This window comes from Plectropomus leopardus, chromosome 1, assembly GCF_026936395.1.
Source record: "Plectropomus leopardus strain MGB_pleo_1.0 chromosome 1, ASM2693639v1, whole genome shotgun sequence".
Classification (NCBI taxonomy): Eukaryota; Metazoa; Chordata; class Actinopteri; order Perciformes; family Serranidae; genus Plectropomus; species Plectropomus leopardus.
Genome location: NC_142176.1, coordinates 16676175 through 16702535, shown reverse-complemented (window position 1 = coordinate 16702535; position 26361 = coordinate 16676175). Strand labels below are relative to the sequence as shown.

At 38.3% G+C, this 26361-nt stretch overlaps 1 protein-coding gene across 1 annotated transcript in view; it reads right to left on the bottom strand.

Moving 5' to 3' along the window:
- Positions 1 to 848: 848 nt before the first annotated feature.
- gpc5a (glypican 5a) overlaps positions 849 to 26361 on the bottom strand; it is a 165095-nt gene continuing 139582 nt past the window's right edge. The window contains exon 9 of the mRNA XM_042491763.2: positions 849 to 6521. Within this exon, the coding sequence (XP_042347697.1) occupies positions 6370 to 6521 (152 nt within the window). The 3' untranslated portion in view covers positions 849 to 6369. The remainder of the gene's footprint in view (positions 6522 to 26361) is intronic.

Genomic DNA, 26361 nt, shown 5'->3' with positions numbered 1-26361 from the left:
ATGTAAAAAAATGTGCAAAACTTTAAAACCATACTGTTTCCTGTGAAAAACAGCAGCAATAGTCAAATTATATTATCCACCGGGGTAGTACAGTGTATTTGTTGTAGGTTACTTCTTAAGCAAAGGAAAATTCAACAGCCCTTTTCCTCTGTTTTCTCTGGTCATGTAGTATTACTTTCAAAAGTATTTGTGTCTGTCTACCTTATGGTCAGCCTGGTACAACAGGCTATATATTGCGTGTCCCTGTGAGTTGCTGTAGGGCACAGAAAGGTTTTAGGAGAATTCTGTTTTTGGGGGGCTCATTTTGGTCAAGAAAATAAAAGGGAAGCAATTGCTGCTGGAGCTGTTACACTGTCTTCTGTCCCATTTCTTGTTTTGTTAATTATTCAGGATCCTCAACTGCACTTGGTCTATGAAAAGATCATCTTTCCAGCACTGAAATACTTTTTAAAGAAATCATTGTGAGACATTTTGGTGTTCCTAAAAATAAAAAAAATAAAACTTGAGAGGAGACGAGTTGTAAAATGGGCAGTAGAAACTATGGGCACTTGGCTGTAGTAAGATGTATCATAGTGATAGTTACTGAAGTATTCACCAGTGAGCTCGGCTGCTATATAGACGCGGGCTGTAAGGAAAGATCTGAGTTGTAAATGAGCAAAAATCACATTTTACCGGTCAATCCTTTTTCCAGCTCACACCTACAGACCTGACCCGAGCGTGAGATCACAGATTCAAGGTGTCGAGATGAGGGCACAGAGAGGTTCTCGAGATCATGCCGACAACTAGATGAAATTCATCATCAAAATAGCTCCACTTCTTGCACACCTTCAATCAGCAGTAAATCAACAGGAATTGTATAATTTTTATTTTTCATTGTTTTATTAAAAAAATTATTAACATGTAATCTAATATATATTAAAGAGTAGGAACAGAAATATACACCATTCTCTGATTAATTATCCTAGTTTCTGCCTTTTAAATTTCAGTTATATTGAGAACTTATGGTTTCAAAGGAAAAGCAGTGATTTATGTTGGAGAGAAAATCATTTTTAAAGCCCCAAGAAAACATGAAATCCTGGATTACATCTGTCAGCAGGCATGGGAACACTTGGGGATCCCCCAGCAAGAGTCGAGGGGTGTTTTTCAATAAAAGGACGGTTGGGCAAAAAGGATGGATGACAACACAAAGCCTGGGGATTCTGCTGAAAAAAAACAGGCTTCAAGTAAAGTAAATTCAGAGTTATTATATGACTACATTAAACAGACATTTATGTACAAAACAGAAATGGTTGAACTTCAGGAGAGTACTCACAAACTTATTTATTAACTCCTAAGATCTGTGAGCATTGTTAAAAATAGGTCCTATAGGGCAACAAAAAGTTGCAGACAAGCTTTATTCAGTTGCTAATGTTACTTGCAATCACTGCAAAGCTGAACCAGAATGTCAGTCTGTAAACTGAAGGCCTGATTTTTAATAATAACTACATACTGGACCTCAAGATGGCGCCAGTTCAGCCCAATTGAGTTGCTTGCCTGGCACATACACCAAAAAAGTTCCTAGCTTCTGGGTATATTCTTACAGTATGCAGCTTATGAATACGCACGTAGTGTTTCTCCCGATGGCTCCACCCGTGTTTTTCCCACTCGGCCCATAGACTTTACAGTGTGATGACATCGCCACTTTTTAAATTGCTTTTCTCATCTTTAGGAAAGTCTTACAAATATACAACTACCTTGGTTCAAGAATCGTAATGGAAAGAGCCCGTATAGACCTTGTTTGCATTTTGAGGTGTCCTGTCAACAGTTTTACAGATAATTCTTTTACAGCAATGGTCTATGGGGAGAATAGATTATGGGCCATAGGGGATTTTTTGCTGCAATACCGGGAGTGACAACTGGAAAAAACTGGAAGCAAGGGGTTCCTTGGAGTGTAACACAAAGTCTGTAGAGAACCCCAGTAATGAGTCCTAAAACCTTGGATTCAGTTAGCATTTCAGCACCTCCGGTTCCCTTGTCTCAAAGTCAATGGGGTTTTTTGAATGGGTTTTGGATTAGAAGCCTGACATAAAGTCTGTGGTTAACACTAGCTTAAGAGACATTCACGTTTTGTTCTACGACTTAAAATACATCAGTAAATAGCCCACTTTTATGTGTCTTAAAGGAGGTGGATGCAAACGAGTAGCTAAAGTAAACTACAGCCGAACCACACCGAACATGGCTTTACAGCCTTATAGCAGTGGCGATGCAGCCTTGGTGTAGCTCGTTTACAGCCTAATGTTAGCTTTTTACTTGTGGCGATTGCATTTTAGCTTCAAAAATCATAAAAATGATGTTCATGTGTAAAGATTATCTTGCTGAACAAATTGTGCAAATACAACAAACATTTGTTTACCAAACAGCAATTCAATGGGAAAATCATATAGGCTTTTAATGAGAGAACCAAGGTAACATTAGCCTCCGAGTTGGCCTACAGAAAAATGTCATCCAATGTCACTCAATTACGACTCTTCTTACAACAAATTTTTGATTCATGGAGGTTTAATATTTGTAAGCTTTCCCCGAACCAATAAAAGTGATTTAAAAATGCATGTCATCACAATGTAAAGCCTATTAACCAAGTGGGAACTCATGGATGGGAACATCGAGAGAAACACTTCTGTGCATATCAAGTTGACTGTATATCACCAAAATAAATCCAGGAGCTAGAATTTTTTTGGCATTTGTGCCAGAGGAGCAACTCTATTAAACTGAACAGACACCAACTCATCACCTGGCATCAAGTTATTAATAAACATCTATAGTAAACTGTCTTTGATGTCTTCAATGGACAGTTTGGATAGCCATTTTACTGTTCACCTTCATTTTCTCTCCCTAAAAAGTTTTACTAATCTGGAGGTTTGTTTACAACCTGTCTGATTGTTTGTTGCAATGTCTGACCTATTTTCAGCAACATCGCTGTACTCAAAGATCTCAGCAAACACTCTGGTGAGTAGAGTGTTACAACTGATTGAACAAGCTCTGAATGTTAAAGTAGTGATAAAAATTAGACTTCTTTTAAAGACCATTGTTTAAACAATCCTGCAACACCAAATTACATTCTGGGACAAAACAGAGTGGTGCATGAGTTATTGGGTTAAAAAAAAAATTATTCAAATAACGCATGCACTCTCTGAATAAAATATTAGAGAGTAAACATGTTATTCAAGAGCCTCTGACACATTGCAATGCCTGCAGGATGACACCTGTCTGGATATGGGTAAACATCACGACATTGGCATCATCATCATCAGCATCTGGCCCCTCTCCTCCCTCCTCTAAATAACTGTCACAATGTGGAGCCATAATAATCACATCAGACATCAAACTGAACTTATTCCTTTAAGTACAGGAACACCAGGATAACCTGACATCTTATATTTAGCCTCAAGGCCCCTCTGTCTCTGTGCCTGCTGCCTGTTATCTAGTTAGAGACTGAACCCTATTCTTTAAGGGTGTAGTTAACGCAGCTGTTCAAATGACAGCAGCACTGACTGTGATGGTGCCAACTTGTGATATAATTGGTTTGGGGGAGCGGTCACGACTTGTTAGGTAGTGAAACGACTGTGTTAAGGTTGTTAAGCAGGGACTGCTGTCATTTGGGAATCTAACCCCAAAACAAAAAGCCTCATACAAGACATTAAATTCAGTGGGCAGTATGAAGTGATGAATATTTTTAATCTCAAAGTTATCATTTATAAACCTTGAGACTGGAGTTAAAAAAGCTCCGAGCTATTCAAGTGCTTCAGATGCTCAAACAGCCTTGACTTTATATCATGATAAAAAAGCCTCATCTGGTGTATTAAAGGTGAAAATGACTAATGACAATAATTACTATGCATGCTTTAGGACAACTGCAGAATAAGGAAGGTCGCAGGCTATGATCTGCAAATCAGATATGCAGGGCGCAGATTTCATTTTAACTTTGGGGGGTACAAATATTAAAGGGATACTTTGTTGATTTTCAACCAGCTTTGTATCAAAACAATGTAGGTAGTGTGAGTAAATGAACTATGGTAAACTACCCACCATCTAACCAATGCCTAGATATCCCTCCAACCCAACTGGTGAAACTCTTCCAGATGACGCAAGTGATGCAAAATGCATCATCTGGTGGAGTTTCGCTGGCTTTCCCAGGATTTTGTTTGAGCTACAGGCTGTATTTCCACATTTTTGCATCGCTTGCCACCCATACTGCCTGCCACTGTGGACACAAAGAGTATCGATCAAGAGACAGATTTTATGTGCTCTGCTTCCCTCACTTGGAATAGCCTCTAAAAGGATGTGAAACTAAGAGAACTGGTTTTATGTGAAGACACTCTTCATATTGGTGAAATACTTCTTTAATTGGGGGTTTGGCAGTCCTCGCTAAGGAAATTTTGAGTGTCATACACTTAATTTTCAGCATTCAGGTGATTTCTTTTTGTACCAATTCATTGTGGAAATGTATTTTAGTGATGGAAAACACTAAATTTAGACAGTTAAACATGCTAAAACGTAGAACCTATTCTATTGTGATTTTATTCTCAAAATATTGAATTTGTTTCTCTTTATGCTATGACATCTTTCACTGAATCTTTGTTGATTAAACTTGTCTAAGAGTGGCCATAATACTTTGTCATAGTTGACAGTATAAGACATCACCTTAAGGTTAATCTTTCTCTCTTTAATTTGCAGCTAAATTAGAGCAGCTTCTGCCTTGTTTACTCCAGTCCATCCTTAGGGCCTGTCCTGCAGCAGGAAATGCAACCATTGCTTTGAGGTTACATACTACCTACTACGTTACCAGAGGCATTATTGTCTCTATGAGTCATGTTCTAGCGTTTCTTTGACGTGATAGTCCTCTGCAACTGTTTTTATTGGGGGGGAATAAATGTACTTATTATTGAGGGGGATGTGTCCCCTGCTTCCCCACCAAGATGCGCCCATGCATATATGATCAAACAGAGAACCTGAGGAGATTCTACCTTTGGCTGTTTTGAGCCCTAATTGAATGTTTATGTTAATTTTTACACTGTCGTCTATTTACAGCAGCAGCTTTAATGTTTTTCTTGTTTATTTCTGTGGTGTGTATGTAAACGTGCATAAACACTGCATATGAATAGTGAATTTTGATTCTAAAGAGAATCATTTTAGCTTTTGCAGCATCTCAACAGGATTATTTCTGTAGCTTTACAAGTAGCTCCCCAGCATATGTGAGAAAAGGAACCAATTTTTAGTACCGTTGAGTACTTTTCTCTCTCAGCTACTGACCAGACATGCATGACATATGTGAAACAAATCATTTTCCTTTCTTTGCACAGAAACCTGCCAGAAACACACCAGCAGTATGCAGTCAGGTAGCAGGTAGGAGCAATTGGATTCTTCCTCACCAGTGGCTCCAGAAGCTATCAGCTCCCATCCAGGCCTATGAAGGCAGAGGAGGATTGAGTTTGAAAGGTGATAATAGACTCCTGAAGAAACTAATCTATTCCTAAAGAAGAAAGAAGTATGAATTCACATCTCACTTGCCCCCCACTTCTCCCTGCCCACCCCTCTCCTCTCATCATTTTTCTCAGTGGTAGAATTATAGGTCAATTTTGCAATTGAAATGTGCCAATTAAATGAACTCTGGACAGCATGGCAGCTATTACAAATGAAGAGAAGCAAATGTCTTGAAATCTTTTTTGCTCCTAATAAAATACACAAGAACATACGGTCCACATCCGAGGGATTCCTGTTGTTTTTCTATGATCTGAAGCACATTTGTATGAAAAATGTTTCATACTCAATAGGGATTTCTTGGTTGGTATTAGAATAACCGGCCTTTTTAATTTGGGCTTGTACAAATATTGCAAACGCAAGAGCTGTGGAGATTTTTTCAATTTCAAATCCAACATCAAAAGTAACCTTTTAGATTACTTTGATTTCACAGCAGTTTTAAAACTCCACTTAAAAGAAGTACAACCTGTACTGTGTGGAGTGCATTACAGTGATATGCATACATATATATCTACAAATCATATATATTATGCGTAGAAATACAATAAAATTAATACCAATCTTTTACAACAAACGCTGTAGTTATTCTTGACATCAGCTGTTATAAATAAGTCATTATTAGTGTTAATGAATGCCAGGTAAAAAATAATGGATATTCGTGAAGCTGAACAATATGCTGTCTTACATAAGCCACAGTGTCTTGTAATTTCCATAATGCTCACTCCTACCGTGTCCTGCACTGTGTGGTAGTGGTGCTCCATTACATATTGGAGCTTGTTATGTCCACTGGTTTCTGGATAAATAAGCTTGAAATCAAGTCTTGAATGTTTCTTGCTGCAAATAGGGCAGCTGTTACAAGGCCAGCAGCATATGCAAACAAGGCAATATCAAGGCCCAGATGGCCCCCGTCAGTCCAAGGCTCCTGGATGTGCCCCTCATCTCTGAATCCTCGGCAGGATAATGATGATGATGATGTTTGTGATCCCCGGTCACATCTGGACTCACTGAGAAGAGAGCAGAAACCAAGAGGTCAGTCAGAAGGATGCTCGTTATCATCGAGCATCAGGAGGTGTTTGCAATGTTAAATTAAAAGATTTAAAAAAGATTTATTATACATCTGTCTCCATGTCAACAAATCCCATAAAAACAGCAAAACCACCAATGTGTTAGCCAGTGTCTCACCACTATCTGACTTCCCTCTTCTGTCTGTGGCACTCAGTCCTAACCACATTTGATCCCAAAAATGGGTCAGACATATAAAGTTTCATATTTAAAGTAGGTTAACACATTTTGTACAGCAGCTGGGCACTATTTTCCGTGGTGGATTAATACACATTATGTGTTAAAACAAGGATTAATGGCAGTAGGAGAGTGTATGAGGTGGGACCAAATCATTGTTTTGCAAGTTGTAAGTAAGTCTCAAGTCTTTGCACTAATGCTCCAACTCAAGTCCCAAGTCCGAAACAAGTCATGAATCATGAACACTTTTTTAAAATTTGGGGCTATTTCTTTGTTAAAACAAGTTTCGACCTGCATATTTTGCATAATGCAATTAGTTTTTTGTTGACCATTGTGTAAATTTTGTACACAAACGTAATGATAACTAATACTAATAACTGCTGACTTGCTGGGAACTAATAGTGTCGATGCTAGAAGATTCAGAAAATAAAGCAACATGAACTGATTTATGGTAATTGTATGAAGTATTTTCAGTCAAAAAGCTCAAGTCCAATTAAAGTCACGAGTCACTGGTGCTCAAGTCCAAGCTGAGTTGCAGGTAATTTTTGATTTTGTCAAATGGAGTTGAAAGTAATCAAACCTCTGACTCAAGTCTGACTTGAGCTGAAGTTTTTGAACAGTAATGGAGCTATACGGCACAAAGGAATATGCTGTATTGGGCTTTTGTTGTACATACATTGTTTGATTTGTTTTTTGTGGAATTTGTAGACAAAGGAAAAAAAACATATTATTGCAAGAAAATTAACAGGTGCAGATGACACAGTTATGCTAAAGGAAATGTCATTTAAAATTGTATTTACAAAGTGAATAAGACTTATTAAAAACCTCCTATGAATTTCAAGTGCCATGAAGATTTACACAGCCCCAGATTAACATTTTGAACTAACTCACATGCATTTGGTGTTTTTCCTCATAATTCTAAATGTAGCAATAATTCCTCATGCATCTTTCACAGCTGCAATACATTAGTGTCCCCCTCTAAACCATTATGGACATTTGCTGATTTCCCTCCATCCTGTTTATAGTGAGCTGATGCAACTAGGGAGCACCTTCAGCCTCCATCATGTCCCCCGAGGTGCAGCAGAGAGCATCTTTGTGTCAACAACCATGTTTGTGCTGAAGCATTAATGATGAACGTATACACGGCCAATGCAAATTAGAATGTAAAAATGTACTGAGCGCAGATGGATGTCTTTGTCGGTAATATTTTTCTTTCGATTTCTGCATTTATTCTAGTTCATGAGTCCATATAGAGACTCTGAGATGCTGTTCAGTGACTTCTTCTTAAGATTTTTTTAATTTATTTTTTACTTTTTCAGTAAGAGAATTAACAAGGACAGAAAAGATGGCAGAAGAGAAAAAAGGTATAGCATGAACAACGGTTCCTTGTCAGAATCAAACATTTCAGTAATATGATGTGTATTAACCTCTTGGATACCAGAACATCCCTCTTGGTAACTCAGTTATTCTCTACACTCCATATTATACAAGATGTACCTTGAGGGTCATTTTGCTCCCTTTGGGTCACATAATTTGCAAAAAAACAACACACACTCCCATCATGCAGATAATATCCTGCTTTATATAACCTTTAAAACCCTTGATCCTGACTGATTTTGCTACAAAAATATCTGTACTAATTATTACAGTAGGCTACCAAAAGTTAAATATGCATATGTGATCATTTGTATAATCTGAAAAAAAACCCCTGATACTTTGTGTCTGTGCATCAACGTGATAATGCCACACAAAAAATATTGCGATACTATGCCGTATCAATTTTTTTGTCCACCCCTTGTTCAGATATTTTCATTCTTAAAACAAAAAAGAATGGTATCATTTCACTGGAGATGTTTCAAAACCACTTGGTACCGAGTTGTTTTGGTTGATACCTTAAAGTTACAGAATGCCGATAACCAGCTCTGCCCATCATATACAAAAGCCAGATGTTAGCAGATCCTAAAGGATTTTTTGTGCAGTGGAAAAAGAACTTCAATGTGAGGAGTACAAGGACAAAATTTAATCAAGACTATACTGGACATTAGTACAGTATATGAGATACTGACTAAACGTTTAAATATAGAATAACAGCCCAGATTTATCTTCTCTAACCTTCACAATATATTAAACCCCCATTCCCTGGACTTGAACTCAAACACCCCTGATTGTTGTCTACACCTCTGAAAATTACACCTTAACAGAAATGGATATCAATTTAGACAGATGCACTGCATCAGATGTCAACATCCATCTTGCTGTAGAGGGGTGAAATTCAGAGATTGTCCCCTTTCTGATTGAAGCAGAGCATCCTCTTAAGCCCTGCTGATGTTACCTCAGTGCACCTCAGACTCCATCCTGGTTCATCCCCACAGGGGAAGGAGTAAAGCTGAACCTGGATAGATGGCCAGCTGCTCCAGGACTTTGGAGTTTCTCACTGAGGCCTGAGGGTCATAAGTCTGTTGTGGGCAGGATTAGTCTAACCCAGACCCTTTAAGAGTCTATAAAGGCTATGTTATCAAACTTTATCTTACTAGTAGAATAAAATAAGACCAGCTGCAGAGGCCGTTTGTACTCTGTGGACCTCAATTTCACTTTTTATAGTGCAGCAGAAATAGCCTGCAATTCCTTTCCCCAAAGTGGGATCCACAACAATTACGTGTTGGTGTAATGGCTAAATTTCCCTCAAAGGATCATTAAAGTCTAACCTCATATAACCTAACCTAATGCACTATAATCGCATTGTTTGCATTTAAGTTTATCGGCAATCCTTTTGATTTCTGACTCCCAGAGACATTTGAATGTAGACATAAAAGTCTGTAGGTGTGTCTTCTACATGTAAGGGCCCATACATGAGCTGCCGTCGAAGCATCTGAGTGTGTCTTGAAATTAACTGCCTATTGATTCACCGCCGAGGAGTCCCCAGGACAGCTATTTGAAGGTCTACAGCTCACAGATAGTCTGTCTGAGTTTTGCACCCAGGAGCATTGAACTTCAACACCTAAATCAATTCCTCTTACCAAAGCTTCAAGTTTTCTAACCCTACAACACGCTGTAGACAGAATGACAGAATGTATCTTTCACATGAATAAATTCTGCACCGCTGAAACCACTTTTTTACTCTTACTGCAGAGAAAGAATCAAGCAGCTCATGCAGAGAAAGTAAAACCTCAAACAAAGCCAATGACATGAGGTCTGACCTCAAGAGACAACAATACAAAACTGCACCACTTGTTTTAAAATAACACAAAGTACTTTTGAAACAAAACAAAAAGAGTAATGTTTAAGTGCCTTTGACCAAATGCTGCATGACTGTATTTAGTATAACCTGCATATTCAGTTTGCATAAACACTATTTAGAGTATTTTAGATATTTAGACATTAAGTATTTTTTTCTGAAAAAGTTAAAGCTTGAGTGCTGGACATCCATTACGCCATGGTCTTCCTGATGAGAAACTTAGCTCATTTAGATGTAATGTGAACATATGAAAAATACAAATGTAACATTTCCAACATTACATTCTGCAGACTGGGTTTGGGTCATGCCACGCTGAACTTATTGCCTTGAGTTTCCCTCAAAAGGCTCTCTATATTTGCTAATATACTGGAATTGTTGTATTTGGTGTCTGTAGCACCATTTCTGCACATCTCTGCTGGAGGTGATGCGTTTTACATCAACCAAACAGAGCAAAATGCAATTACAAGACGGAGAGACCACAGTGACATAGCAGCAGACAGGAGTAGGGAAGCTATAGCCGAAAATCCTAAGTGTCCAAGAGATGTTTCTAGAATGGATACGCCATTAAAAAAACAAACAAAAATAAAACAAAATCTGTCCTTTTGATTAATTAACTAAACTAAACTAAACTAAACTAAACTAGACTAAACTGGACTAAACTGATCTAAACTAAACTAAACTTCTGTGTTCAGAGGAAAGATTAAAGAAATAAAAAAAAGAGATGATTATGGAAGTGGGGAAGATGCAACAAGCTCACCTGCAGGCTTGAGTTACACACATCAACAGTGTTTATGTAATTACACTCACTACCAGAGGGGGCAGACAAACAGAAGCTCTGCACTCCAGCTTTAAAGGTCCAGTGTTTAGGATTTAGCGGCATCTAGCGGTAAAGTTGCGGAACTGAAACTTCTCACGTGTGCCAAGCGTGTAGGAGAACTAAAGTGGTGAATACGAGAACTCGAAATTCCTGACCCAGAGCCAGTGTTTGATTTATCTGTTCTTGGCTGCTGTAGAAAAAAAACATGGCAGACTCTATGGAAGAGGACCTGGTCCGTATGTACATATGAAAGGATTGTTCTAATGTGAAGAAAACACAATCATTCTTACTTTCAGGTGATTATAAACTAAGAAAAACATAGTTATAAATATTATATGCACATTTTGCCAATAAATCCTACACACTAGACCTTTAACAAAAACCCCATTTAGAATATACTAAAAATTGAGCTATTTCTCGATTAATATCAATCCGGAGTGCTATTGATAAAAGATGGCCATATCAAGTCTTTGTCCTCATCCCTTCCCCTTATCTCTACATCTTGTTAGAAGAGGAAGGAATACACAGTCAATTAACATTGTAGAGTTCTGTATTAGGACACTATTAGGTTTCACATGCATGCACAATAAAACAAGGGAAGATTGAGACTGAAGGAGGAAAAAATAGGACACAGAATTAAACTGTGCTCCACTTGGTTCGTATTAATGTAGCACCCTGCTGTGCATTTGAAATAATCTTTAAAATCTCCAAATTAATTCTCAAATGAACATGTAAGTAGTGGAGGCCTCCTCATTTGGCACACACATACTTGATTACAAACACAGACATGTGCATGTTACTTAATATCTCTCTCACACACACAGTATTGACTCTGACTGCACTGCGGCTATTAATAACCCTCATCACTGCTGAATCCTCTGGCTATAAGTGGGTTCTTTTTATGAATGGTAATGAACAGCCAGACCAAGGAGCATATTACCCCTCTAAAAGTACAACTACATCCTCAATATGAAAACCCAACGGAGCATACATGTTTCCTGTGCCAACGGAGTGTTTTGGGCCATAACAGATCTAGTCTTCAACACCGCATGGCAGACAGTAGCGATAATGGTCCGTGCATTTATTACATTAGGAAATGATTTTGTAAATGTGCCTTGAGAGTGCTGCAGTGATGACATGTTTTAGTAAAGCCTCAGCAGAGAGGTTAGGTGGGCTGAAAAGGTGCTTGGTCTGAAAAGAGACATAGGTCAGAAAGAGAGGCTTACAAGTGAAGTGAAATCAATAGAAGCTGATTCCTGAGGACTTGGACCAACAATGATCAATACTGCACTAAGTGCACCGGGGAAAAAAAAACAAAACACACCTAACAACTGCAGTGATGGAAAGTGCCTTTTGTGTGATTATAAGAGGGTAAGCATTCAGGGCTTTATGTCCACATCTTCAGCCGGTCTTTGTGAGTAAGAGCGTTATTATAAACAGCTCAAGATTGTCAAACTTCATTACAGCTTCCTTTCCTTTAGTTAAGCAGTTTTATTACTATAGAGAGGATTCTTACATGGAAACTGTCATTTCATCCTCCATCACTTTCTGATAATTCCAGCCTGCTACTGAAAACACTATGTTAAGTTGTAACATGCATTACAGTTGAAATCAAGCTGCTCAGATGGTGGTTTTGTGGCTGTCCTCTGTTGTCTTAAATAAGTATTTACAGTTATCATTTCAAGTACTCAGAGTGTGAGCAATAAACATAGTTAAGTAAGTATTAAAGGAACAGCATGTAAGACCAGGTGATTTAAAATGGCAAAAATACATAACTAAGCAGTTTCATCTTTTAAAAAATCTGAGATTTCCAACAGTTATAATGTGGTGAGGGGCTGCTAACTACAATGGCTGGTGGGAAAATGCAAACTGCCCTATCTAGAGCCAGTGTTCGGTTTGTCCGCTCTGGGCAACTGTAGGAAACATGGCTGTGCAACGTGGTGGACTCTGTGGAAGAGGACCCGCTCTCTGTGTAGATAGAGTCTTATTTTCAGGTGATTGCACACTTATGACAACATACTCATTATATTATATAAAATTTCGGCCAATATATTCTCCTTAATCATACCAAGTGGATGTTTTTTTTAAAAAAACATGTTTTAATTGACTCACTATTCTATTATATACTTAATTATTTTTTATGATTTTTTTAACTTAATTAATTTTATTTTACTTACTACAGTTGATATTGTACATTTTAAATGGTTTGTTTCATGTCTTTATTTGTGTACTCAGGTCCCTGTTGAAAATGAGATCTCAATCTCAACGGGACTTTATTAAATAAAGGTTTACATGTTTAAAAGTAAAAGTGCTTATTATAGAAAATGGGCTCATTCAGACAGGACGATAATTGAATCATTTACCTATGAACAATATTTTAAAGTACAAAGTCCATATGGCTCTAAACAACAACATTAACTACACATTGCACAGGGGTTCAAATTGCTGTATAGTTCAATGAGACACACTTAAGTCAAGGAATTGATCTTGTTTTTCAAATAGACATATCTGCTTTGGCTTGGATTATATCTAATGTGTATGTTGCTTTAGAGAAAAGAATAAACAAATATAATATATATGTAAATGTTGTTAGATTTTGCTTTTGAGGGAATTTTCAAAGAATCTGAGTAGCAACAAGGATTTTGTAAGTGACCCCCTAAACACATTATGTTATACAACAAGAGATTACTTTAAACATTCATCAGCTTAGAGAATTAACATTAATTTACACTTCAGTTACATCACGAAGGGGTTGGGGTGGCGCCACGTATTGCAGCAATAACCAGTGTTGCATTAGAGAATCAGCAAAATAGTGTAGTAGTGAGAACTGAACATTTAAAGATGTAGTACAAAAATCATGGAACTGGATGTTACTGATCAGCTGGTAGTTGAGCAGATGATGCATCAATGAGCCAATGATACAGAGCGTGATGTGACCTAGGCTTCAGTGCTCATTGCTGTACCCCAACACAAGATTTTTAACTGCCATTATTTAATTTTTTTATTACCTTGCCTTATTAATCTTAAATCTCAAACTGCATCTACCATATCAATGTAGTAGCAAAAAAATCTGATTTAAAAATGGTAGAGTAAACGTGTGGAGTCTTACAAAATGTAAATACTCAACCGTACCACAACCCCAAAGTTGCACTTGCACAAATCTACCTTAATTACTCCCAGCACTGGTTATTTAAAGGATATATTTGTAACTTCTAACAGCATTGTTCATATTTGTCATCATGCATTTGCACCTGAATAAAAAAATGGGTAAAAGTGGCTATCAGTGATAAACACAAAAATCTGATAATGTAAGTTTATGTGAATATATGTAGCCTCCATTGGGGTTACTTTTGTTTTCAGGACTTAACAGTCACTTTGTGAAAAAGCCAGGACCCTTCAGCACGCTGTCGACTTCCGCCTAGGGTGTGAGCTTCACCACCATTTAACCACATTGATTTTTGTGTTATTTGACAGTGTTATTAGACATCCTGCTGCCAGAAATAAACCTGTGAACTGAACCTGAGAGAAGTCACAGAATCTTCTCTTCAGGCGGCTGTGAACAAGTAAAGTTAAAGGGATGACACCAGCTTTACATTAAGAAGTGAGTCAAAACTAGTGATTCAAGTTTGTGACACTACTTTTATCTGTAAAGTTTGATAGAATTTGGGTAATAATACCCCAATATCCAGACTCAAAGGAGATTTGACAACATTTATTCCTAAATATGAATCCAATATCAATACTGTGATGGATGGCAGCTTTTGTTCGAAGCAAAAGTTTTAGTAGTAGCAGTACTGAAAGAAGTCTTGAGATACCATCAATATCTGTCTGAGGAAGTGGAAAAATATGTTTGTTTTTGTGTGTGTGCGACTGCAAACTATGTTTGTGTGAAGCCTTTTAACACCTCTTCCTTGGCGTCATCACCAATAGTAACGTGTGTTTATGCGTTACACAATTGATAAATTCTGATGTATTGGTTTGCCTTGGGATTATGCCATCTTCCTCTCCTTCAAAAGCAGATGACACCATTTGTTGCAAAAAAATAAAAATAAAACAGTAAAATAAAACAGTGGGATGAAAGCCACAGCAAAAACAAAAGGCCATGGGGAAATAACTTGCTAATGTTTGATACTTCATGCCACAAATCTAAAATATGTCCTTTACAAGCAGCTTGTTGATAATGCTATACTGGCCTGATTGGAGGATATATATGGAGTTGACAAGAAATTGTAAAAACACCCCCAAGCCTAATGCAATACAGCCTTGAAAATGAAAGAATTAAACACCTATAAATTAACACCTCTCTGAAAAGATTCAAGAAAAACTGAAAACTAACATATTTTAAAACCATTTATTGGATAGAAGTTCAATAATAAATATGTAGACACGTTTAGTTACACTAACAAGCTTCAAATTAGGGTTCTTCCAATTCCAATACCAGCATTGGAAATGCCTCACATACTGGCTAAAAAGCTGTGTGGTGTATTGACGATTACGCAAGTCTTTGCACCGTTTTGAAGCATTGTGTTAAAATATTGACTATTTATGTAAGACATGTTGTGGCTTGTTCTTGCATTTTTTCTCCCAACACTTCTTAATTCAGCCATTTTAGTAGCCATATTTATTAAGATGACACACCATATTCCTAACTATCATGCATGAATTTGTATATTAATCTGTCCTGTCATGGCTCACAAACTTGATAGTCACCCCGAAATAAAGCCTTGCTACCCCAGCTGCCACCTGAGTTTTGGAAAAAAATGCATACAGTATAGTACTATAAAAACTGTTGCTTTAACAGGGGAATGCCTTTGTCCCAAGTGAATGTAGCAAGAGATACCGCTCTCTGCCACTAGACTCTCAGCCGCTGCTAGCCGTGCCCGCAGCGGGTAGCAGCAACATTTAGTCCCCACTGGCTTTTTGTCTTGCTAAATGTGTTTTTGGGTTGGCATAAACCTGCCTAACTCCAAATATTCACCAGTGCTATAAGAGATGTTTGTCTTTTTCCTTAAAAGAAATGTCATTGGAAAATTAGAAATAAAACAATTTATTGATTTCTAATGCCACCATTTAGTAATCCCGTTGTGCTACAATAATTTCATGTTTTTTAATTGAAATATCTTCATTTAGGGGCTTTTTTCGAGCTAATATTGATAAATGTTATTGTATGAGATTAAATCAGCATAACATATTTCTGCCACCACTAAAAGTCTTCATGCCACCCTTGTTGCCACCTCATGGATATTTCTGGAGATCTGCCCTAGGCCTGATACACACAGCATTGAGGAGTTTGCCTGACACAAACTCCACAAAGTTGTCGTCCTCTCTGGTATCTCCATTAATCTTGTCGGGCTCCTAAAAAAGGCGCCTATTTCTGGAACCTGTCTCCTATCATTTGACATAAATAGAAAAATGTCCCCGTCAAAACGGATGCTTCTGTCCCGTGTCCTGTCCATCAAGTCAGACAGAATAAGACAGGTGTATGCTGTCACCATGTCTCCGATGAAGATGTTTATGTCTTGTTTTAGCTGCCTGTGTGGTTGCAGATCTCCCCCGAACGTGTGCTACATCATCCGTAATACTGATCGTGAGCCAATATCTCTCTCCTGCACCATCGCTTCAAAAGGCCATAACAGCAAGAGGACCCAACAGCTTTGTTAGAAACCCCACACTTTATGACCCTGTGGGTGATGATACACAAGGCCTTGAGAAAAGGATGAGTTAAATTATCCCTGTCACACTTTGAAACCCACAAGCACAGAGATACATCATTTATGCATTGACTGCACATGCATGCTTGTGATGTGCGCAGCTCTAAGCTCCTAGAAATGAACTTTTATGATCAGTATATTGCGCAATCTATGTATGGCATAAAGAGCATGGCACGCAGGCAAAGTATAAATAAAAAAGACATGCATATTTCTCAGCCAGTTGTTTTTTCCCCAGAATTGTTTTGTTTACACAAGAACGAGATCAACTGAGGAGAGAAGCTAAATGAAGAGAAACCACCTGAGACCTTTTGCAGAGAAGGCTGAGTGCTCCCATTCTCAGACAGAACAATTGAATATAGCTCTGCGCTGGAGACGGCGTCCCCTTTCAATTAGATTCAGACGCCCAGAGAAAACAGAATAAATTAACTCTTTATCCTCAAAAATCATATCATTTAGCACAATTTCATTCATTTACATCGTCTGTACAATTACAGCGTATAATGAATAGCCAGTTTATGATGATTGATCCACCGCGAACGCTCCGCTATTGTTTATGTCTGTCTCTCTCTTTCTCAGTGTTGACATTTTTAAGAAGTGTCACATCTGAATTTTTCAGCTGCCACATGTGTTTTCTGTATAGCAGTGTTGGAGGGGAGGGCAATATTGATGTGCAACATCTGAATGGATGCAAGCTGTTTCACTAACCAGCAATAATCAGCTCAAAGTGTCACATTGTCCAATATTTTGCTATTTCATGACAAACTAACCCACATAGCTGAATGCCTCTGTGCAACAGTCAAATTGCACTGACAGTTTACTTCCATGTCTGTAAAACATGAACGCTTCACACATAGAGCTACACAATAAGCAAAGTTTCAAGGTGGACACCAAAGGCTCTTGAGTTATGGCCAAAAATGTTTGAGGTCAACATGACCTTGACCTTTGACTTTCAAGCACCAGATTCTAACCAGATCATTTTTGAGTCCAAGTGGAATATTGTGCCAAATTTGAAGAAACTCCCTGGAGTTCATTTTCAGATATTGCGTTCACAAAAATGAACCTGAAAAAAATGACCTTTGACCAACAAAATCAATTCATCCTTGAGTCTACTCGAATATTTGTGTGAAATTTGAAGAAAGTCCCTCAAGCTGTTGAGATATCGTGTTCACAAGAGGAAGACTTCTGAGGTCAAAGTGCCCTTTAGCTTTGACTTTTGACCACCAAGATCTAATCAGGTAAGTGTTGAGTCCAAGTGAACATTTGTGCCAAATTTGAAGACATGAGGCGTTGTTTAAATATTGCATTCACAAGAACATGCCAGACAGCCGGATGGCAGACAACCCAAAAACATAATGCCTCTAGCCATAATGTCCCTTCAATAGAAAAAATGTGCCTTTATTAGGGACTATTTCATTCGCTGATTAAGACACATTTGTGCTCTGGTGAGTATTTCTGGCAGTAGATCAGTATTTGTGTGATTGAATCAGAATTATGCACAGTGTGTTCATGTCACACAGTGCCACAGTGTGGCTTGCTGATGTGTTTTTAATAATTTTTAGAAAACAAAGGAGCTCTATGGCACAGAGGAATTAAATACACCAGGATCTGGCAACACAGGCAATGTAGTCATGGGACTTGTTGGCAATGAGCTAAATATCAGATATCACCAAGCTGACCTTTTAAAACACACACTCTGTTTATAAAAATATAAAATCAAACAATGAATAAGAACACATAAAGATAACACATTTCTAAGTGTCTCAGAGTGTGGCGTCTCCATCCACAGACAGCTGGACTCTTTGAGGCTAAATTTATTGCATCTCTTGTACCCTTACTGGAAAGCAATCATAGACTGGCCAGGTTGGTAAACACAAACATACTGTGTTTACTGACAGCACAACACATGACTGTTTGGGTAGAGACGATAAAACAAACAGATATCCACTGCTGCCTTTTGTGGCTGCTATCATGTGAGGTCACCTAGCACAGTTCAGTAAGTGCACTGTATTAAATAGATAGTATTTAAGGTTTTGAATAACCAAAAAGAAACACGAGTTTGCTATTCAGATTAACATCATCCGACAAGACTTTGATAGTCCGATCACCTTGAATCTGGTCAACCTGCCTTTTGTCTTATTTATTTTACCTCCTGTACTTAAAGTTGAAGTATTTCAAATGTCTGGTCTGACCCTCAATAAAACCAGCATCCATCCTGTTTGTGCAATTATAGAAAAAAAGCAGGATCAATGGCATCTAATTTAAGGCAGAGGCATTATTTTAAAACACAGAGCCCGGTGCATCTCTGCATGGAGCCAGCAGAATGATTAAGTGCCTCGGCTTTATCCTGTATAGCTCTGCTGCACATGCCACAGAGAGAGTGTTCATGTCCTGGATCCCATCACCCCAGCCTCTATTACATCCTCAGAGCAGTCAATACTGGGCTCTGACCGCCAGTCAGTCACTCTCAGGTTGCACACACAGGCAGAATACTAATCGGGGCGGAAAACTCAAAGCTCTGCATCCGCACTGTGTCCACACCTTTTCTTAGCAGGCTGCTGTTTGAAAAAAACCTGCTCCCACAAATTTGGTTTGTCACAGAGAAAACTACATCTACAAGGCACAAACCCACTGAACACATGCTGTAAATACTAGAAAGAAGTCAAATGCTGTGTAACTTAAGAGCCATTAATAAATGAGAAACATCGCTCCTTATTGTACATGAGGCTTCTTATTAGCTTCAGATTGGTTTACTGCAGGTGTAGTAAAGAAAATTACTAAGCAGACTACAGAGAAGCAGAGTGATTGATTAGTCAATCTTCAGAAAATTATACGCTAATATTGATGATAAATTAATTGTTCATTATTCAAGCAAAATGATGCTGCTTTTCTTTGTCACGTGAGAGTAGCGTGATTATCTTTGCATTTTTTCGACTAATGGTTTAATAAAACAGGCAATTGGCCCTCAGCTGACCACTGTCATTAGAGGTTGATATTTGGTTGAATTTAGTTTGGGTTGTCAGGTGACTAAAATTCACTGTTAAAATGTCTAATGCCAACACCATTTTGATGCAATATACTAACAATAGATGATGTTGATATTTTGTTGGTTTTTTGTTGTGAAACCGAAATCCAGCATCTTTGAAACGTCTTATGCCAACATCATCTTGACGTAGAATAACAACATTTAGGTGTAAGGTATGGAGAACAAAACCCAATGTTGACATAACACCATAGTGTTCACATCCAAACAACATGACATTCTAACATCATTAAGCCTGGCATACACTGTGTGCAATTTTGGGTTGCCCCAGACGAAAGATGACCATTTTGAAAAAAACATGGCGAATATCGCTGGTTATGGCTCTAAAACGGTTGTCCTACGTCACACAGTGAGAGAGGTTCAGGGATGGCTGATGTCACAGTCGTGGGATAAAATTCTGACAGCGTCAGAAAGTTGAGATGAACATCTCACTGTGTGACTGCTGACACAACCTCCGTCTACTAACTATCAATAGAAATGCAGCATGAAGTGAAGCACTGCTCAGGGCGACACTGACGCTAAATGCTAGTAAATGCTGATACATACTTTGAGCTCTCGTTGTAAAATTGGCATGCCAAGTTAGCCTCTTTTCCCCAGCTATGACAGCGTCCACATTCTCCTCCTCTTCGCTCTTTCTTTTGTGCGATTATGTGATTTGTTTGTCTGTATTTATTGTTGCAACCATGTTTCAAGCTGCCTTCTCGACCAGGTCAATCTTTAAAAGAGATTTTAATCTCAATGAGTCTTCTACCTGATTAAATAAAGGATATATATATATATATTAGACATTTTTTGACACATATTTGTTTTCATTTTCTCTTCCAACTACAGCAGCGTAGATGGATGATGCATGCTGTAGATATTTTGTTCTTGGGTATTGAGGTCAATGGACTTAGGTCATAGCCTGTGAATCAGTATGCATTGTTATCATACAGTCTACACACAAATTTGATATCATACCCAAGTTTATTAGATCCATGTTGCACAGTGTAGCTTGCACGAAACTTACAGGGTTGCGTAAATCTCACAGTCTGTAGGAGGCTTAAGACATTTAAAATATGGTTAGCCCGCTTTCCATTTCAGCCACAATTCAATTCAATTCAGTCCAACGTCTTTTTGGCGTCATATTGATGTCCAGTGCCAGCTGGGCTGTGGAAAATTATGGCAAAATAGAAACAAATAGATCTGTACACCAAGTAGCTCCTGTTAGAGGGACTTGCTGTGTAATGCCTTGAGCCAGCAGAAGTCTGAGGAAGACTACAGCATTAAAAGCCTTCTAACAGGAGCTACTTTGTGTGCAGATCCATTTGTTTCTACTTTGACAGATATTTCTTTGATCCACCAGCACCCACTCCATTGGACACTGGGATGTGCATGCCTTTTTTTTTTTTTTTTTCCTTTTTTTTCTCTGTGGGAAACTCTGAAAAACACTTCAGTATTTTCTTGCATTGTGTATACTAAATGACTAATTGATTAATCAATAATGAAAATATTCAAAACCTAGAAGACTGTGATGCACTACTACACAGTGAAATCATCTTTTATCATTTTCCTAAACCTAATGAGAACAATTTCACTGGGAAAAGCAAAAGAATAAAAGTAATTTCTTGTGTTCGTGCCTGGTGAGTGATAAAAGACAAGCTCCAAACAGCTCTGTTAATATTGTATCAGATGGAGTCAGAGAGTGTTAACAAAAGGAGGGGATGTGTTCAATTTTTTATGTGCAGTTCCTTTTTCCACAGAGGAAAACAAAACATACGGGCCTGATCAAATTGACATGCGCTGGTAAAGGTCTCTGCAAACCTGCCCTTCTCCGTCTCCGTCTTTTTCCTCAGCATCAGCAGCTCATATCCTCGGAGTTAACCCTTGCTGAAGTCGAGTTCATGCAACAGCAAACTAACAACCTCTTTCTGCACATAAACAGGACAAGGTCACACAGCTATTTATCTCCGTTTTCTGAAATATAGCGTCAATGGTGGCATTAAAGGCTCTCAAAACCTATGTTGCTCAGTCACCTTCTCCTCAGTGAGGGTGTAGCACAAAAAACAAAACTGTCTGTATAATCTACTTTTTTTATTTTGCACAACTGATTTTATAAATTTTGTGTTTAGTTTGAGCTTTTTTAACTATTTCACTGCAACAATTAGGATTTAGACACATTTAAAAGTTGGTGTTTGGTTGCTTACAGTAATGTTGCCAGGCAACTGTTGATCAAATCTGATCAAACTACACCCACATGGTCTTGATGAAGCAGATAAAGTGAGTTTTTGATAGAAAAATAAAAAAAACTAAGGATATTTATTTCTGAATTTTAATTGTGGTTGTCACTTAGATATCATAGACTATATAAAAATAATGGACCTAGCAAATACTACATCAGCCGGTGGCTTGTGGACCACCAGTAAATAAAAATAGTGACGCATATATTTTATGTCACATTAGAGGAAGACACTATTCACCTGTCACGTCTCTTTTATTTCTGCGATGCCAACATGCTGTCTAAAATCACACACTAGAGCGGTATGATGCTGCTGTTTGAGTCTGTGTAAAATGCAAAGACAGCACAAAAAAGGAACCTCGAGGCGACCCGTTATTGGATCTCTGTGTAAAAAGGGTTACAGACAGTAGCAACATCTCACAGAAAGCCTGACACTCAAAGCAGCCATGCAATGAATTATTATCTAATTTCAAATCTTGATAAAATGCAAACTGGTGAGCTGTATAACAAATTACTACTTCTAAGTGGTATATTGTAGGCAACTGGACATGCTTGAGTTTTTTTTCAAGAAAGTCAAGCAAGTCCATTTGCCTACGATATAGCACCTAGAATTACAATGACCTGGATGACAGAGAATCTTCACCAACATTTCAATTCACCACCCGTACATGATTCCTGAATGTTGAAATTAGCCAAAACAAAAACCTGGCTTCATTTCTCAGCCCCTGAGGTTGCAACTTGTTAGTTAATCATTATAAATATTTGATGTTGCAGAAAAACAAAAAAATTCAAGGACTTGGGGCGCCCAGTGGGTTAGAGCAGGCGTCCCATGTACAAAAGCAATGTCCTTGCTGCAGCGGCCGTGAGTTTACTTCCAGCCCATGACCTTTGCTGCCTGTCATCCCTTCTCTTTCTCCCCCTTTCATGCTTACACTGTCCTGTCAAATAAAGGCAAAAAAGCCAAAAAATAATCTTAAAAAAAAAAATACAAGGACTTACAAGGATGTTTGTTCTTTGGATGCGAGAATAAAAGTATTCTCTGTGTGATTAAAAATGGCTTTCTATTAATGAAATGTTAATCAACACAATAACATGGGAATGCTTTTTCTTGGCATATGTGTCATTTCCCATGTGGCTCTGTTTCTGTGAATTATTGACTGTGAATAAGCAGCAGAGGTTTTGCACTCTTGTTTCAGCCTTGCGGCATAATTTGCAGGTTAGATGCTGAGCTCAGCGTGACGTTAACCGCATCAGCAACCAATTGGAACACACTGGTCCAAGTTTAGATCGAGCATACGATAAAACATGCCCACACAGTCACAAAACACTTGATTAAAAGAAGAAGGAAACTGCTAAACCAAGTGGCTCACTATCATCAGGTATTAATGAAACACCTCAAACAGGAGTTAATACACAGTTTGAGTAACCGGCTTACGTTAGCTTCATAAATAATAAGATATTTTTCTTAAATTACCCCTCAAAGGCAGCTCTGTTTTAACCAGACAATCAGCTAATTAGCATGGCTGCATCACAACCAGATATTACTCTATTCCACAAAGACAATTTGCATAATAAGGTTTTTGAATTTGCACTGTTCCCTCTCGTATTAACCTTCCATTAACCTTTAGGTAAACATAGGCAGCGCTGAGCATTATTCCCTGGGATCACACACCAAAAGGCTTGGCCCAAATTCATCAGACCAGCTGTGGAATTGCTTATGGGTGATTAGGCCACTGATAGCTGCTCGCCTCACTGAAGATGAAGATCTTAGCAGAAGCTGCTCAGGAGCGAGGAGGTTACAAAACAGCCAGAGCTTCGTTTGAGTCCGCATGTCCTCTCTCACAGAGGTAATCAGTGGATTCATTCCTGATTGGTAAATCAATACGAGAGGAAACACTGATTGTGACAATTTGAACACTGTTTGCAAGCAGAAGCATCGAGGATATTTTGTCCATATATGTTGTATTTTCTCTCTTTTGAAAGAGAGAAAGAAATTAAGAAAGAAAGAAAGAATTAAATAGATTAAGAGAGAAAGAAAGAAAGAAAGAAAGAAAGAAAGAAAGAAAGAAAGAAAGAAAGAAAGAAAGAAAGAAAGAAAAAGAGTTTAAAGTTAATAGAAAAACTTTTTATGTAGTTTCTCTATGGTGAAAAGAATCTTTGGAAGGAAATCATGAAATTGGTAATTATCCTGAGTGAGGGCAGAGGTGAATGAAAAAAATCACCTACATGTTTGGCTAGGACCTTGCTCAACAGCATATTTTGAGAGTTCACAAGAATAATGACAGCATTTCAAAGGTTAAAGAAAAACTTAAAAGTCAGTCAACAAAGACTCAAAGAGAGACACCTGCCTGACCTCCAGGAAACATTCAAACCATTCATATATTATCATTACAGGAGGAGAAAGAGGTGAACATTTTATAAGCTGATTTTATTTTTCTTTAAAAGATTAAATAACAGCAAACTATTTCAGTTTTCAATAGATTAAAAAAGTTGAGTAGAAAACCAAACCTGTTTTTCACTAAGTTTGATGCTTCAGAGGCTCAGAGGCAGTCCTCCAAACTAAACAACAAAATACATCACTTGTCATTGCTTTCCAGTATGACACATGAACATTGCCATCTGTCACACTACTACAACTACTTGCTTCAGAAATCAGTCATGGTTAAAAGAAGTTATGGTTTAAAAGAAGAATACTCTGTGGGGTTTAGAAAAAGTGGCAGTCGTAGTTAAAATAAAATAATTAGGCCTACTGTTTGGAAACGGGTCTCTCTCGTGTCGATGTCATCTATCGGACCCGTCCATTCACCAAGACCTTGTACCATAACCCTGTGTGGGACTGTCACATCCACTGCAAAGTGTTCAGAGTGCACCCTCTTCTTCATCACATTGTGTTGTACAAAATTGTAATAAGACAGCTCATTATTGACACCTGAATCTGGTGTAAAACGAGACACTTGTTGAGCGCAAGTTGTTGTGGGAATTTTGGGCCCATTTCACGCTCAAAGACAGTCTTCTACAAACGACACAGAGATGCACTCTCTAGAAGAAGCGTTTTCAAATACTATCTTTTCAGTCCACAAAAGAATAGACTTGAAGTATGAGGACAAACTTGTTTATTTTGGCACATGCATGGTCTGTTTTCCTTCTGATAAGGACACTTCTCTGAGAACCAGTGATTGCAAGAGGTTATCTTTGGGTTTTTAAAGTGAATGCATGGGCAAGTGTCTTCAACCTGAATTCTTTGGAATGGCTGACAGAAACTGACTCCACTGGCTGCAAAAAGAAGTCTGATTGTATACAAAACTACGAGAAAATGACCCTACTTCTCCCATTTTTTTTTACTTCTGTAAATGTTTTCCTAATGAGTTTATGGTCTCAATATAAAGTCTCTTCCTATTTAGAGTCAAATAGACAATAAAGCAGAGTATGCGTTAGGGTGTGACTATGTTGTGATTGACAAGTCATTACCACAGCTGTGTCCTCGGGTTTTAAGTCAGATCCACCCCTCATTGAGCCTGGTAAAACCATCCTGATGACATGAGCTCAATGTTATTTCTCTCTCTGTATCAGTCTGGACTCACTGCCGTTTCAAACACTTTCAGTGGGCGGGAGTACTCGCAGTGACAGACAAACTCCTTCAGCCAGTCCTTACGTTAGCAATAGTCTCTACTAACACAAATACATTGTCAGTTAGGCAAAAAAGTTAAAAAAAATAAAATGTATTTATATTTCTCATTCAGCACCCAGCTGCCTCTCGACTGCCAAATACCAGCTGGCAACATCCGTCTGTCCGAAGCACTGTAAACACCGATCTGCATGACCGAGATCCCCAGCTTTGCAGCCCCTCATATATGCTCCTCCATTAGGGCAATCAGTAGTCAAACTACAATAAATATTGGATTTGTACTGGGGAACATCTTCTTCATCACCTAAGTAGCTAGTTGATAAATCAAGTTATTGCCAAATCCAGTCAAAAAAATGGTGAAAACATCTTTTACTCCAAGAAACTCTGTGAGTACATCCTCTTGTTCTTGTTCAGTTGTTGTTATCGTCTCTATCCCTGAATTCACTTCACTCATATCAGTGTTTACTAGGCTTATGTTGGAGTTAGTGCTTGTTGCTGCGGGAGCTGCCATTGCTGTTTTGCCAGCAGCCTGCGTGTTATGTCTTTAACTATGGGTCAGATCCCCGATTGGTCCGACTGGATTGTAATTTCGGGAGTGTTTGGGGTAACAGAGAGTCCAGATTGATATGCAGAGCGAATCAGGATGTTGAGCTCCAGTGATCCAGGATGGTTTCACCATGCTACCCCTCAACAGCTCCACCCTCTCATCCAAGTACAGTAACTTCTGGCTACAAAAAAAACAAGATGGAGATGGCCAAAATGCCAAACCTGAGGCTTCAGAATGTAAGTCCACAAACCTATGGGCCACAGTAGCCCCGTTCACTTCTTTTACACAGTCTATGAATGGTTGAGACAGTCCAAAACAGGGCTACTCCCACAGCAGCACTGTGAATTTACAATATTAGCCACTTCTGCCTCTGACATAAGAGAGTCATCATTCACATGACCACTACAAGCTC